This window comes from Diplotaxodon limnothrissa, linkage group LG23 (assembly GCF_057381915.1).
Source record: "Diplotaxodon limnothrissa isolate DT_005_m linkage group LG23, D_limnothrissa_male_GT1.1, whole genome shotgun sequence".
Classification (NCBI taxonomy): domain Eukaryota; kingdom Metazoa; phylum Chordata; class Actinopteri; order Cichliformes; family Cichlidae; genus Diplotaxodon; species Diplotaxodon limnothrissa.
Window position 1 is genome coordinate 34,598,775 of NC_140617.1, and position 16,526 is coordinate 34,615,300.

The following is a 16,526-nucleotide window of genomic DNA, read 5'->3' on the forward strand; positions in this document are numbered from 1 at the left end:
CCTTCTTTTCATTGAAATTCCATTGTTTTCATTCAAATGCTTTTGTTTTCCTTCAAATTCCATTGTTTTGATTCAAATTTCGTTGTTTTCATTCAAATTCTTTTGTTTTCATTCAAATTCCATTGTTTTGATTCAAATTCTGTTCTGTTCATTCTAATTCTACTCTTTTTATTCAAATTCTATTGTTTGTTTTACAATTCTGTTGTTTTCATTCAAATTCCGTTGTTTTAATTGTAATTCTGTTCTGTTCATTCAAATTCCATTGTTTTGATTCAAATTCCATTGTTTTGATTCAAATTCCATTATTTTCATTCAAATTCTTTTGTTTTCATTCAAATTCTATTGTTTTGATTCAAATTCTGTTCTGTTCATTCTAATTCCGTTGTTTTCATTCAAACTCTGTTCTGTAAATTCTAATTCTGTTCTTTTCATTCTAATTCCATTGTTTTCATTCTAATTCTGTTCTTTTCATTGAAATTCATTGTTTTCATTCAAGTGCTTTTGTTTTCATTCAAATTCCATTGTTTTGATTCAAATTCCATTGTTTTGATTCAAATTCTAATCTGTGCATTCTAATTCCGTTGTTTTCATTCTAATTCTGTTGTTTGTTTTAAACTTCCATTGTTTTGATTCAAATTCTGTTCTGTTCATTCAAATTCCCTTCTTTTCATTGAAATTCCATTGTTTTCATTCAAATGCTTTTGTTTTCCTTCAAATTCCATTGTTTTGATTCAAATTTCGTTGTTTTCATTCAAATTCTTTTGTTTTCATTCAAATTCCATTGTTTTGATTCAAATTCTGTTCTGTTCATTCTAATTCTACTCTTTTTATTCAAATTCTATTGTTTGTTTTACAATTCTGTTGTTTTCATTCAAATTCCGTTGTTTTAATTGTAATTCTGTTCTGTTCATTCAAATTCCATTGTTTTGATTCAAATTCCATTGTTTTGATTCAAATTCCATTATTTTCATTCAAATTCTTTTGTTTTCATTCAAATTCTATTGTTTTGATTCAAATTCTGTTCTGTTCATTCTAATTCCGTTGTTTTCATTCAAACTCTGTTCTGTACATTCGAATTCCGTTCTTTTCATTGAAGTTCCATTGTTTTCATTCAAATACTTTTGTTTTCATTCAAATTCCATTGTTTTGATTCAAATTCTGTTCTGTTCATTCTAATTCCTTTATTTTCATTCAAACTCTGTTCTGTACATTCTAATTCCGTTTTTTTCATTCAAATTCTATTCATTTCATTCTAATTCTGTTCTTTTCATTGAAATTCGTTGTTTTCATTCAAATGCTTTCTTTTTCATTCAGATGCATTTGTTTTGATTCAAATTCTGTTCTGTTGATTCAAATTCTGTTCTGTGCATTCTAATTCCGTTGTTTTCATTCAAATTCCATTGTTTTGATCAAATTCTTTTGTTTTCATTTAAATTCCATTGTCTTGATTCAGATTCTGTTCTGTTCATTCAAATTCCGTTGTTTTCATTCAAATTCTATTCATTTCATTCTACTTCCGTTCTTTTCATTGAAATTCATTGTTTTCATTCAAATGCTTTCTTTTTCATTCAAATTCCATTGTTTTGATCCAAATTCTGTTCTGTTCCTTCAAATTCTGTTCTGTTGATTCAAATTCTGTTCTGGTCATTCAAATTCCGTTTTTTTCATTCAAATTCTATTCATTTCATTCTAGTTCAATTCTTTTCATTGAAATTCGTTGTTTTCATTCAAATTCCATTGTGTTGATTCAAATTCTGTTCTGTTCATTCTAATGACATTCTTTTCATTGAAATACCATTGTTTTCTTCCAGATGCATTTGTTTTCATTCAAATTCTGTTCTGTTGATTCAAATTCTGTTCCGTTGATTCACATTCTGTTGTCTTGATTCAAATTCTGTTCTGTACATTCTAATTCCATTATTTTCATTCAAATTCCATTGTTTTCATTCAAATTCTATTCATTTCATTCTAATTCTGTTCTTTTCATTGAAATTCGTTGTTTTCATTCAAAAAAAAATTTCATTCTAATTCTGTTGTTTTCATTCAAATTCTGTTCTGTTCATTCAAATTCCATTGTTTTGATTCAAATTCTGTTCTTTTCATAGAAATTCCATTGTTTTCATTCAAATGCTTTTGTTTTCATTCAAATTCCATTGTTTTGATTTAAATTCTGTTCTGTTGTTTCAAATTCTGTTCTGTTGATTCAATTCTGTTCTGTTCATTCTAATTCCGTTGTTTTCATTCAAATTCTTTTGTTTTCATTCAAATTCCATTGTTTTGATTCAAATTCTGTTCTGTTCATTCAAATTCCATTGTTTTGATTTAAATTCTGTTCTGTTGTTTCAAATTCTGTTCTGTTGATTCAAATTCTGTTCTGTTGATTCAAATTCTGTTCTGTTCATTCTAATTCCGTTGTTTTCATTCAAATTTTTTTTGTTTTCATTCAAATTCCATTGTTTTGATTCAAATTCTGTTCTGTTCATTCTAATTCCTTTGTTTTCATTCAAACTCTGTTCTATACATTCTAATTCCGTTTTTTTTTTTCATTCAAATTCTATTCATTTCATTCTAATTCCGTTCTTTTCATTGAAATTCGTTGTTTTCATTCAAATGCTTTTGTTTTCTTTCAAATTCCATTGTTTTGATTCAAATTCTTTTGTTTTCATTCAAATTCCATTGTTCTGATTCAAAATCTGTTCTGTATATTCAAATTCCGTTGTTTTCATTCTAATTCTTTTCTTTTCATTGAAATTCGTTGTTTTCATTCAAATGCTTATGTTTTCATTCAAATTCCATTGTTTTGATTCAAATTCTGTTCTGTTCATTCAAATTCCGTTCTTTTCATTGAAATTCGTTGTTTTCATTCAAATGCTTTTGTTTTCTTTCAAATTCCATTGTTTTGATTCAAATTCTTTTGTTTTCATTCAAATTCCATTGTTCTGATTCAAAATCTGTTCTGTATATTCAAATTCCGTTGTTTTCATTCTAATTCTTTTCTTTTCATTGAAATTCGTTGTTTTCATTCAAATGCTTTTGTTTTCATTCAAATTCCATTGTTTTGATTCAAATTCCATTGTTTTGATTCAAATTCTAATCTGTGCATTCTAATTCCGTTGTTTTCCATCAAACTCTGTTCTGTGCATTCTAATTCCGTTGTTTGTTTTAAACTTCCATTGTTTTGATTCAAATTCTGTTCTGTTCATTCAAATTCCCTTCTTTTCATTGAAATTCCATTGTTTTCATTCAAATGCTTTTGTTTTCCTTCAAATTCCATTGTTTTGATTCAAATTTCGTTGTTTTCATTCAAATTCTTTTGTTTTCATTCAAATTCCATTGTTTTGATTCAAATTCTCTTCTGTTCATTCTAATTCTACTCTTTTTATTCAAATTCTATTGTTTGTTTTAGCATATAGGAGGCCATCGCAGATTGTGTAATGTGAACAGAGACAGAGGGGAAGAGACTGTGAGAGCTCCTCAGTTGCCTTAGCAGCGCAGCCTCATTCCTCCACAGTCGGGCTTCAGTCCGCTGTACTGCGCGCTTCACAGGGCTTCCCTCACGGCTTCCCTCACTGCTTCCCTCACGGCTCCCCATCAGTTAACCCTGTCACACTCCGCCTGGTCTCCATTTATTCCATCGTGCTCGAGATTTATAAAAATCTGATAAAAAGAGAAGAAGAAGAAGGAAAAGAAAAGCAAACAGAACTCTGGGCCGCCTCCAAGTTTCCTAAATGCCCCTTCTCCGGCTGTTATGAAGGAGCCAGAGGTAAGAGCCAGAGGTAAGAGCACACAGTTTTCCACATCTGAATCATCCAGGCTGAGGTGTTAAACTGCTACAGATGGCACCAACACCTGGCCCCAGACCCGGTATAAACAGATAAGGTGTTAAACCCTAATGTTGTTATTATTATTATTATTAACTTTGTTCCTCTTCAATATTGTTCAATATTGATCTTTTCATAAAAACTAAATATGAGTGATTATTTTTAAAAAGCAGCTTTCATTTCTTGTTAATCGTGTTGTTTCCCTTCAGTTTACAAACTGATTAGTGACTAATTCCCTGGTTAAAAAATGCAATCAGTAGACCTAATGTAATGTAATGTAATTTCATCTCCTAACTTAGATGATGCAGAACACTAAATAATGCACTTTTACCTACGGATCATTATCCCCACACTGTGTCAGATTTGTGTTTTTACCACAAAGCCATTTGCAATCAGGAGGGTTTTTTTTTTTTTTAAATGTCCTCATGTGTTTAATTAATCACCCAGCTTCTCACTCAGTTTTCCATTTTTTTCTCTCTCTCTGTCTGTATAATTAACCCACCTGTGACTAAATGTGCGATCAGACACTTACAGCCAGACAGCCAGTTGATGACTGATTGTTAAACTGGAAACTGTTAGTGGGTTTGGTGCTGATTGGTGCTTGGTGTTTGCATGTTTGTATGCTTTGGCTCTGATTCTAACTTACCTTCTGTTCCTTTCTGCGCAGGAAACCAGACCTCGTGAGAGAGTTGTCTTGTCTTTGATCAGAAACAAAGGCCCAGCTAAGGGTTTAGTCAAAAAGGGTTTAGTCAAAAAGAGGATGATCGCTAATGGAGATAGCAGTGACTGAAGCTCCAAGCAGAATGATCGTCGTGCATTTTGAGTCCACCAGCTTACATCAAACATGACACATTTTGAGCAAAAACTCTGTTGTTCAGTGAATAAACTATGATATTTAATCTTTAATTCCACACTATAGGAAGTTGAAGGGAAATGCATTTAAAAAGCTGAAACGCTACAGTGCAGTCGATGCACACAGTACAAATACATTCTCTGAAGTCACACATTAAAGTGGGCCTTGTTTACTCTACAAAGTAGCTTCAGTTATTTAGCAACAATCAGTTTCATCAACTCAAAAATGGGAGAACATTTCAAATAAAGCCAAATTAGCTTTTACAGTGTAGCTGTAGATTCGTATTAATTAGTAACTGTCTTCAGCCATGGGTGAAGGTTTTGTTTGCACATTAGGAGGTTGGGCATTAAGTGGGGACCAGAGGGATGCTCACCCTGGAAACTTTATGCAGAGTTTTGACTCACTTGAATGCTTCATTTATCTTTTGTTTACTTCGTGTTAGAAAATGTATTTATGTAAAAGAAAACACAAAAATCTGCAGTCACTGTGCTGACGGTTATGTTATCTGTCCCTTGCATCACTCCTGAAATCTGTTTTCAGTACAGAATGTCTATTTTAATCATTTGTGCATTCCTTTAGACTTAGTCCCTCAATGAACAGAACATATGATACATGCATGAAGGAGACAGAAAGAGCTTGGAGCCTCTTAATATACGTCGATTAATTGTATATCTTCTATATGTCATTTTATAAAACAATATCCATCATCAAGAATAATTACAGGCACACTGTTTTAAAACTGTTGTTGTCTCAAATGTCCCTCCTTTGTCTGAAAATATCATGTAAATATCAATGTTGTTAAATAAGTTTTATGTAGTTTTATTTTGTTTTACATTCTTTTTATATAAGGCATTCAAAAGACTTAGATGGACACAAAAAAAAGTCCTGATAGTCTTGGGAATATTTCAACACACCAAGTATTGGCAACTAATTAAAACTGCTATAACTTCTAATCATTTTCTTTAAACTATGTGAAAAAGTACAGTGGCTGAGGAGATGCTCTGCAAGTACACTTCATGGATTAGAATTTTTGAGTACAAAGAGTTGTACATCAACTGCACTTTTTTAGAAAGCAATGAAACTTTAAAACTCTATTTCTGAAAAATTACTTGAAGAACTAAATATAAGTGCCACAAATTGCAGAATGACTGAAATCAAACAGCTCTCATCTCAGGGTGGCTCCAGTGACACCTGCTGCCAACAGTATGCCGGAAAGGGTCACAGCAGTGTTGGCTACAGCACCGTTAAACGTCTTGTCGTGGGCGTAGGTGATGATGTACAAAACTCCTCTGTAGGCCTCCTCGCATGTAGGCTGGATCTGATCCTCAGGAAGCTCAAACCTGTATGTCCCATTGTCTCTCAGCTCAAAGATGTAAGTTAAAGGGATCCCCTGCATCCGAGCCCAGTCAGTGGCTGAACCAGTTATGGGGTCTGGAGAAAGAAAAGCAGCAGTTATATTTTTTTAAAAACACAGAGATACTGGCAATAAATTTAACTGGCTAGCAATTGATATATAAACCCACATAATACATCGGGCGGGGTTCCTACAGTGTAGTTTGTTCGGTGAACCTTCCACATTGCTTCTGTTGCTCCCTGACCAACCATCATCTGAGGAATCACAAAGAACTTGTCATACAGTCAATAAAATATGGATCCAGACAACCTTGTTCTTGTTCTGTATGAAAAATTTAGTGGTGATATGGAGATTTCAGTAGGCAATAAATACAGATTTAAATGTTATCAGTTCCTTGAGTATCCCGTTGTCTTAGTAGTTTTCCATCTTCCAAAAAATTCCAAAAAGCTGATTAGCTTTTTGGAATTTCTGGACTGCTCTGTACATACTTATTAAAGGCACTGGTTATGTTTTCATCCTGCCTGCTGTGTTTTGGTCCACATGCACACTCAAACATGATTGCACTAGGCCTTATGTATATTTTAAACTCTATAGTTTGTGTGGAATCTTGTTATCGTCATTATTGAACGTCCATTTACCTGTTTGCCATTCCACTTTTATCTATTACTCTTTTACTAGATGAATTAACAATAATTACTCATTCTGCTGGCTGTTTGCCTTTTTAATATAAATGCATGCACGATTAGTCATTGTCAGGCTATAAAGATACATATGTGTGTGTATGTTAATTTTTTTAAAAAAAAGCATTATTGCATTTGTTGGCATAAATACCAGTTCATCATAGTTGGGAGCGGTGTAGTTGGGGTGTCCATAGGGAATCAGGAGCATCTGGCCATAGGAGTGGATGTTGAGGAAACACAGGAAGCTGTCCTTTCGGCTTCTTACAAAGTCAGTTACAGCCCTGGTCTCGAGCTCAGACATAGCTTTGCTTCCAGGGTAGAATTTTGAGCAGCAGTTAAATGAAACCCCAATAGCTGTGAATAGAGGCCAAGGAGGATGATATGAAAGACATATAACAATAATACCTCTGTTTTCAAATTCTTTTAACAAAGGTTAACCTTTTTACATAGTGTGACCTGTTAGGTTGTAAAATTTGGCCAAAAGCTGCAGTTCCTCTAATAGCCACTAAAGGCTGCTTCATGTGTGACTCCTGTATTAAAATGTCCAGAACATTAAAAACCATATTGGCTTTTTCCACCTCATTTTTTTTTAAAGAGACAAGTAGTTAAACAGTGTCTCACCTACCTCAGATGAACAGCAATACACAACACATTCGTTTTATTTATTTTATGAGAAATAAGCCAAAATGCAGAAGCAGTGTGTAAAAAAAGAAGCATGCCTTACTGCTTCTGTGGAATTAGAAGGGTAACTAGCACCAAGGTCCTGCTATTCAAATTCACACTGATCATCAGCAAGTGCAAGCACCTCTAAAGAAGCAGAGGTTTTGGAAGTTTTCTGGAGCATTCATGTGTGTGTTAACAAAATGCTAAGATATAAGCTTAGAGAAGTAATTGTTCCTATCTATTGAGAAAAGTTATAAGGCAAGGCAAGGCAAGGCAAGTTTATTTGTATAGCACAATTCAACAACAAGGTGATTCAAAGTGCTTTACAGAGACATTAGAAACAAAAAACAAATAAAAAGCATGATTTAAAATTGATTAAAACAAGCAAATAAACTAACTAACTAATTAACAAACAAACAAACAAACAAAACAGTATATAAAATCAAAACAGATAAAATCAGAACAGTAGATAAAATCAGTAGTTAAATGTGAGTTTTGAAATTTAAGCTTAAAAGTGTGGATTTGGTGCTTTATTCAAATGCAGCTGAGAACAGGTGAGTCTTCAACCTGGATTTAAATAAACTGAGTGTTTCAGCTGATCTGAGGCTTTCTGGGAGTTTGTTCCAGATATAAGGAGCATAAAAGCTGAATGCAGCTTCTCCGTGTCTGGTTCTGACTCTGGGAACTGATAAAAGACCGGATCCAGATGACCTGAGGGATCTGGAAGGTTCATACTGGGTTAGGAGGTCATTGATGTATTTTGGTCCTAAACCATTCAGAGCTTTATAGACCAGCATCAGAACTTTAAAGTCTATCCTCTGACGGACAGGCAGCCAGTGTAAAGACCTCAGAGCTGGACTGATGTGGTCCACTTTTTTGGTCTTAGTGAGGACTCGAGCAGCAGAGTTCTGAATGAGCTGTAGTTGTCTGACTAATTTTTTAGGTAGACCTGTAAAGATGCTGTTACAGTAATCAAGCCTACTAAAGATGAATGCATGGACTAGTTTTTCCAGGTCCTGTTGAGACATCAGATCTTTTATCCTTGAAATATTCTTGAGGTGATAGTAAGCTGATTTTGTTATTGTCTTAATGTGTTTTTCTAAGTTTAGGTCTGCATCCATCACAACACCCAAATTTCTCGCCTGGTTTGTGGTTTTTAGATGTATAGATTGAAGTTCTCTGGTGACCTGTAATCGTTTTTCTTTGGCGCCAAAGACTATTACCTCAGTTTTGTTTTTGTTTAGCTGGAGAAAATTGTGGCACAACCAGTCATTGATTTCCTCAATGCATTTACCAAGAGCCTGTACAGGGCCTTGGTCTCCTGGTGACATTGTGATATATATTTGTGTGTCATCTGCATAGCTGTGATAGTTTATTTTGTTGTTCTTTATAATCTGTGCCAGTGGGAGCATGTAAATGTTAAACAGAAGGGGTCCCAAGATGGAACCTTGGGGAACTCCACATGTGATACTTGTCTGCTCAGATGTGAAGTTACCTATTGATACAAAGTATTTCCTGTTTTCTAAGTATGTTTTGAACCAGTTTAGTACAGTTCCTGAAAGACCTGTCCAGTTCTCCAGTCGTTTGAGTAATATGTTGTGGTCAACTGTATCAAATGCTGCACTGAGATCCAGTAAAACTAAGACTGACATTTTTCCACTGTCTGTATTCAGACAAATGTCATTAAACACTTTGGTCAGAGCGGTTTCAGTGCTGTGGTTCTGTCTAAAACCTGACTGGAAGGCATCGTAGTAATTATTCTGTTTTAAGAAGTAATTGAGCTGTTGAGAAACTGCTTTTTCAATGATCTTACTTAAAAATGGGAGATTTGAGATCGGCCTGTAGTTGTTCATTTGTGTCTTGTCAAGATTGTCCTTTTTCAGTATAGGTTTGATTACTGATAATAAAGAAAAGTTGACGATCTGTAACAGGTCTGACTCTAAAGTCTTTGAGACCTTTTTGAAAAAACTTGTTGGCAGGACATCTAAACAGCAGGAGGAGGAGTTCAGTTTACCTAAGATGTCCTCCAGGTCTTTGCTGTTAATAGGGTGAAACTGTTTCATGGTGTTTAAACAGTTTTTCGGTGGACACAGTACATATCCTGAATCTGCTGTTGATGTACCAATTGCTTGTCTAATCTTTTGGATTTTGTCTGTGAAGAATTTGGCAAAGTCATTGCAGGCCATGGTTGAATGAAGTTCAGCTGCCACTGGCACAGGAGGGTTTGTTAGCCTGTCAACTGTAGAAAATAAGACCCGAGCATTATGGCTGTTTTTAGTGATGATGTCAGAGAAGTAGGACCTCCTTGCACTCCTCAGTTGTAAATTATAATTGTGAAGTTTCTCTTTATAAATGTCATAATGAACCTGGAGGTTTGTTTTTCTCCATCTGCGCTCAGCTTTCCTACACTCTCTTTTTTCGTTTTTCACCAGTGTGGAGTTTCTCCATGGAGACTTTTTCCTTCCAGAGATAACCTTCACCTTAATGGGAGCAATAGTGTCCATTACATTTAACATGTTAGCATTGAAGCTATTGACGAGCTCATTGACTGACCCTCTGGACAGGTCAGGTGTTAATGGGAAGACCTGGTTAAAAATTTCACTACTGTGTTCAGTTATACACCGTTTTGTGATCACTGTTGTTGATATATTTGTGTGGGCTGAGATTTTACTTTCAAAGAAAACACAGTAATGATCAGACAGGCCCACATCAGACACAGTAACCTTTGAAATGCTCAGGCCTTTGGAGATCAGTAGGTCAAGAGTGTGTCCTCTATTATGTGTGGCCTCTGTTACATGCTGAGTCAGCCCAAAGTTGCCCAGAGTGTTACTCAGGTCTTTAATGCCATTTCCACATAATTTAAAATCCACCATTACACAATGAGAAAGGTTATTCAAGTGGAAAACATTCATAAGTGTTGCCATATTCCCAGAAGTAGTCATCTTAGCTAATTCACTACATGGTCAGGGAGGTGATGGTTTGAGTTGAGTCAGCCATACACGCCTGTATACCAAAGTATTCTACAGTGAAAATGAGACCTCTATCTGAAAGCTAAAGTTTGAATGAGATTGGGTCATGCAACAGGACAGTGATTCCAAACATATCGGCAAATTAGTAAAAATAGCTGAAAAAGAAAAGAATCAAGATGTTTCAATGGTCCAGTCAAAGTAAGAACAGCTGCATCACTCACTTCCCCAGTTGGCATCAAAGTTGCGGTTGAGATCGGTGCCATAGCAGCTGCAGTCCTCAGGACCTGGTGACCTGTTCTTCCTCCACAGTCGAGTCTGAGTGGAGCAAAATGTTCAGTCAGTCATAAATAGAATGGCAGCACAACATTTTTGTAGATATTAAATGCTTCCTGTGATTGATGCTGTTCATTATTATTCCATGTGTCTTACTGTAAAAGATTTAATTATTTTGTACTTGAAGGTTTTTGAGCAATAATCATCCTATTATATCCTGTTCATCTGTGGTTTGAGATCCTGAGTGCACAACCCTAGAAATGTAATTGGATAAATATCTATCAAATACGAGGACTGACTGTCTTATTTTCCCACGTGTAGATGTAGCCGTCTATATTGAGCACTGGAGTGACGTAGAAGTCCACGTTCTTCATCATCTCTTCCATTTTGGCATCTGTTTTGTATGTCTGCAGAATCTGTTTGGAACAGACGAACACACATCAGGGGCAGGCTGACACACTGGAGGACATTTAGTTATTAAATTAGATTCATTTTGTCAGACAGGATGTTTTCTCCTCACAACAGAAAAAACAATCAGGACAACAAATGGAATAACGAGATTTGTTGTAAATCTCTTTTTTCCTCTTTCTTTTCCATCTCTCTTTTTGTGTGTGTGTGTTTTATTTTGTTTCACTCTATAACGTCCACCACATCCACATTGGCGACCAAACTATAAGTTCATATGTTCATCTGTTAATTTTTTTTCAAATATTTCAAAGAACATTTAAAAGTAGAAAGAAGCTTGGCCTGTTTGGAAAACCTGTAATACCAAAATGTATAAGACATTATTTAAAATGAAATGTTCTTGTTTCTAGAATAAATGTGGCTAACAACACCCCCTAGCATTAACTTTACCCCTAGAAGGGTCCCACGAGTCCTGGTGGAGGTATATTGACAGCAGCTCTCTTACCTCTCTAACAAAGTACTGGCAGAAGGCTGGAGCGATCCATTCTCTGGCATGTATTCCACAGTCCATCCAGATAGCTTTCTTTTCCTTTCCAGTATTCAGGCCAATCTGGAGAACAAATATCAAACATCCGTGTGCATCAGTATCCGTTTGGCATATGCCAGCTTGTGATCTGAAACTTTGTTTACCTTGAGCAAGCTAATATCCCTGCTTTCATAGGTCTTTCCATATTTCACCACGGTTACAACATCAGGGTGATCCTTTACCATCTGTTCCATCCAGCTAGTGATCTGCAAAGTGTAGTACCAACATTGGCAGCATATCAAAACTCTACTAAATTTTCACTGGTTATTTATCCATGAATTTGCACATCCATCATACATACATTTTGATTCAAGAGTTTATTTGAAACTTTTGGAGTGATCTTGACTAATAGTTCTGCAGACTTTCCAAAGGTCTTTCAAAGTTTCATTTGGATGATGGTTTCTTTTTTTTACTCATTTTCAGTCTAAGCCACTATAAATTATTCAAGTATAACAAGACACCTAACTCAAAGGGTAAACCAGTGTTGCATCTCTAGAATAAACAAATTAGCAAAGAACCAGTTTTAAACTAAACTTATGGAATGCTGAAGCCAAATAGTCATCAATCTATACAGAGTAGGTCAAGAGAGAGATACAACAGTCCTGGACTGTCTGAAAAATGTGAAGGAGCCTCTGTTGTGGTTTGGAGTTGTATTTCAGCCAGTGTTATTGGTGATATTTTTCAACCCCCAAATAATCCCGAACACAGTGCCAATGCAGTCAAGCATACCTGGATAGACAAATACACAATAGAACACTATCAGTCATGGACTAGTCCGCAGACCCTGAAATTGAAACTTATATAAGCAGTGTGGAATCATCTTGATGGAATAAAAGACAACCAACATCCAAAGAAGAGCTTTAAATGTCTTTGGTGAAGCCTGGAGAACACACAGAAGCCTGTTTGTGTTTGTATATGCCATTTAGGAAGTTATTATAATCTTGAATATATTGAATGAAAGTCTGAATATATTGAATGAAAACTGATGTTCCAGCAGCTCTGGCGCCATCTTGTGTTTTAGATGTGTAATGTTATAGCATGCGATGTTGCTGCAAGAAGTAGCTCTGTGAATAAGTTAGCAGGGAATCAGTATTCCTATGTAAAGAAGACATAAATCTATAGAAATGCTTGTAATGTACAAACTAATATCAGTAACAGGGTACAGTATGGTACTGCAGACAACAAAATTTAGGTGCTGTTTAATCATGGAAGACCGAATGTACTGAACCTTTTGTTTACCTTACTGAGGGAAGTGCTAAACATGCAAAAATAAGAACTAAAAAATAAGAATGTAAAGCTGGACCCTCCCTAGCCTGCTCAACGGCTAGGTCTGGCCAAAGTTGTGTATTGCAGTCAATATTTTCAGTACCTTTAGTTAGTTATAAGTACTGGGAATAAATCTGTACATCTGGTCTGATGAAGAATATACTGATTTATTGACTAAGTTTCATCACCAGTAGTACAACAGTGATCGTTGTTATTACTATTCTTCTTATTATTATTATTGTTATTTGAACGCGCCTTACCTGTTTACATATGGGGGGGCACATAACATGCTATAATACACATCTAAAACACAGCGTGGCACCAGAGCCTCTGTAGTTAGCTTTCATTCATTCGGGTTTCATTCAATATATTCAGACTTTTATTGCAATATATACGTATATAGAAATAAAATGATATTATATATATATATATAAGTGTGTGTGTGTGTGTGTGTGTGTGTGTGTGTGTGTGTGTGTGTGTGTGTAACAGCCACCTCACCTCTGTCAAAGGGTGGTATTTATAGTGGTCGTACTGCACTCTGTTGCACATAAAAAACAAGAGAAACATGAGAAGCAGTGGAAGTGGATCATACCTAGGGATAGGTACCGGTATCCGGTGCCATTATGGTACCGGCTCTGACATAAACGGTAGTAACCAGACCGAAAAGCAGCGCACATTTCGGTGCTTTATTTCGGTGCTTTTTTTTTCCCTGAGAAGTCATACAGTTTGGATTCTAGCCAATCATTTTACCGTTGCAAGGATAGTAGGCGGGCCCAGGTACGGACGTTCTTTTAGAGCAGATCTACAGATTAAAAATGCCCAAGGCGAAGTGGTCAAAAGTCTGGCTGTACTTCACAGCAAAAGATGCAAACTCACCAGCCTGCAACAAGTGCTTTAAGGTGATACTGTGCAAAGGAGGTAACTCCTCGAATCTGACGTCTTCAAGAAATTTTAAGAAGTCGTAGCTTTTCTTTCCAAGCTCCTTAAATAAACACTAGAAAACAGGTCCTACATATTTTTATATACAGTTTATGCGCATTGAATGATATATCCTCGATAAATGATCACTAGAAGATTCCTCACAGTGTTACTGGAGTTCATGGTAATTCCATTCAGTGTGGTTAGACAATGTTTCTAAGATTTTTGGGGTCGAGTACAATAACCTCAGTTTTATCTGATTTCAGAAGCAGAAAATTCAGGAAAGAGTTCATTCAGGTGTTTGTCTTTAAGACATCTCTGCAGTTTGAGTGTCATTGGACTTCATGGATTGATAAAGCTTGGCAAGAGAACAGGACTACGTCACCCACATTTGAGACATTACGAAACCAAACATAATTCAAAATAATTATATGCGATAAGTGTTCTGTTGGGCTCATATTTATTTGGGGTGGATTTGTTTCTTTTAAAGCAACGAGCATCTGGGACGACCGGGGTAGAGCAAGCCCTCAGGTGATAGCTGCATTGCTGGCAGGTTGCACCAATGAGACTATCTTGTGGTCGTTAGTGACCTTTCCCATTTTGATGTTTTAGGCCTTTTGCAAGCCCTTTGTGTTCCCTTTGTATACCCTTTGTGTATGTATATATATATATATATATATATATATATATATATATATATATATATATATATATATATATATATATATATATATATATATATGCATGCTAAGATACTGCGCAGGACCCTCAAGCTCCCAGGCCTCTGGTAGAGGACCTGAGCTTGAAGGATCGACCGTCCACAGGGGCGAGTAGGGATTTTTTTTTTTTTTTGCTAAAAACCTGAAAGTACAGTAACTGATATTTTGAAGGTAGTTCATCTATTTACAGAAATGATCAAACTTATCTAATGAAGAAAACTCACCTCTCTTTTGTTGCTGTGCCCACTGCTGAGAGCAGCACCACAAAGCTCAGCCTTACAGAGATAAGCATCTTTGTGAAAGTAAAAAGTCCTTGTAACAGTCGGCTATACTGGTCGCAGGAAAGCCCTATAAAAAGACGCACATTTGCCTTCAACACAGACCACTGTAAGCATACTATCACTTGTTAATAATTGATCTGAACTAACAGTCCTTTATGGATGTGTAATCCATTTAAATCATCAACTGCATGAAACCATAGTCGAAAAAAACTGTTAACTCCAGTGTAAACGTTTTGCTGCCATCAGCCGCTGTCACGTTCTTTCTCAGTTTTATACTTTATGCACATATTTTCCAGAAGTAACATGGAAAAAATATTAAACATGGAGTGAAATATGTGCACAAAACATTATGGAATAAAATGGACTTCACCCTCTTACAGAAGCAATAATGAGATGCAGAGAGTCTTCCTGATCCTCCAGAAAAGGACACAGAGTGACTGATTAACTAGTTTGTCCTTTACTCACGAATGAACAATGATTGGTTTATATTTTAAGTTGAGTCTGTCTGTTGGAAAAGCTGGAATCAGCAAAGACGCTGCAAGCTGATAAAAAAAAGAGCAAAGGTCTTTTCAGAAATGTCATAATGAACTTTTAAAAAACACAACTGTAAGTATCACACCACATTACCCTGTTAACAGGGATTTTCTTCCAGTCACAAACAGGACTGGACAGCGGTCAGTCTGTCAAGAACATGCAGGTGTAACCGGTGTGATTCTGCGTTGTGTCTGATAAAAAAGGTAAAAGAAAGAAAGACCTCCAAGTAAATAATTTGCCCACTCCAGCTCCTCTCCCACAGGGGAATTGTAGAAAAAGGGGCTGGCATTTATTTTTACATTAAACATAAAATATGCATTTACACGTAACATATTTGACATAAGATAAAACAAAAACAACATGAAATCTGACATACCTGATAAAAAAGGTAAAAGAAAGAAAGACCTCCAAGTAAATAATTTGCCCACTCCAGCTCCTACGACCAAATACAGACAGTGGGGAAGAGGATTAGCTCAACCCACCACAGCTCCCAAGCTAGCAAGGAATACATATTCATGCTATCATTTATGGCGCCTAAAACACATTTATGACACACACATACTACACACTTATAACATCTTACAAAAACAGGCTCAATAATGACAATAACTGAATTAAAATCGCAATCATAAACATCAGGGTGGTTAAATACGAATTATGTGTGCTCTAAGGTGCTGGAAAGAAATGACACCCACCTCTCCCACAGGGGAATTGTAGAAAAAGGGGAGAGGCAAAAGGGGTACACTGTATTTATAGTATTGCACCAAAGAAGAAGAAAAGAATGAGGAGGGGCTCTAACTGATAATGAACACAACTACAGGCTTGGAGGTCCTAAAAGTCAGGTATAAAAGGAGAAGTTTGGCGGTTTAGAACACATTTTGTGTAATTATAACAATGTTATTTATGACTCTGTTACATTCACCCCCCCAAGAATTACACAAAATCCTAAAGGGTACACCAAAAAAAAATATATAAACCCACAATAACAGATACAGTGGCCTCAAACAAATTCACATCGCATATACAATGAATTAGATCAGCAACATAGCTTCCTCCAAGGAGGATAAGAGACCTGAGACCTGCTCGGCGCCTAGCAAGATCCCAGGACTTTCTATAGACAAAATGAGGTGCCATTTACACCACACAAAACAGGCCATAATATCTATGGGCGTCACTATCAGACTGCACAGACTGACAAAATACA

The 16,526-nt window shown here is 35.9% G+C and overlaps 1 protein-coding gene across 1 annotated transcript; it reads right to left on the reverse strand.

Moving 5' to 3' along the window:
* Positions 1–5,839: 5,839 nt before the first annotated feature.
* LOC146608584 (carboxypeptidase O-like) lies at positions 5,840–14,865 on the reverse strand. The gene is made up of 9 exons (XM_085348415.1): positions 14,732–14,865; positions 13,369–13,408; positions 11,709–11,810; positions 11,524–11,628; positions 10,913–11,029; positions 10,562–10,655; positions 6,860–7,062; positions 6,198–6,282; positions 5,840–6,105 (listed from the first exon to the last, which is right to left on the reverse strand). The coding sequence occupies exons 1-9, from the start codon at positions 14,797–14,799 to the stop codon at positions 5,840–5,842; spliced, it is 1,080 nt and encodes a 359-aa protein (XP_085204541.1). The 5' UTR covers positions 14,800–14,865.
* Positions 14,866–16,526: the final 1,661 nt, after the last annotated feature.

Bases quoted from the DNA above. Each gene is read 5' to 3' on its own strand.
- LOC146608584 (XM_085348415.1), bottom strand. From the start codon at position 14,799: ATGCTTATCTCTGTAAGGCTGAGCTTTGTGGTGCTGCTCTCAGCAGTG. The intron at 13,409-14,731 runs GTGAGTTTTCTT...TATGTGCAACAG, and splicing joins GGCACAGCAACAAAAGAGAG to AGTGCAGTACGACCACTATA. The intron at 6,283-6,859 runs GTATTTATGCCA...GTGATTCCTCAG, and splicing joins CTCCCAACTATGATGAACTG to ATGATGGTTGGTCAGGGAGC.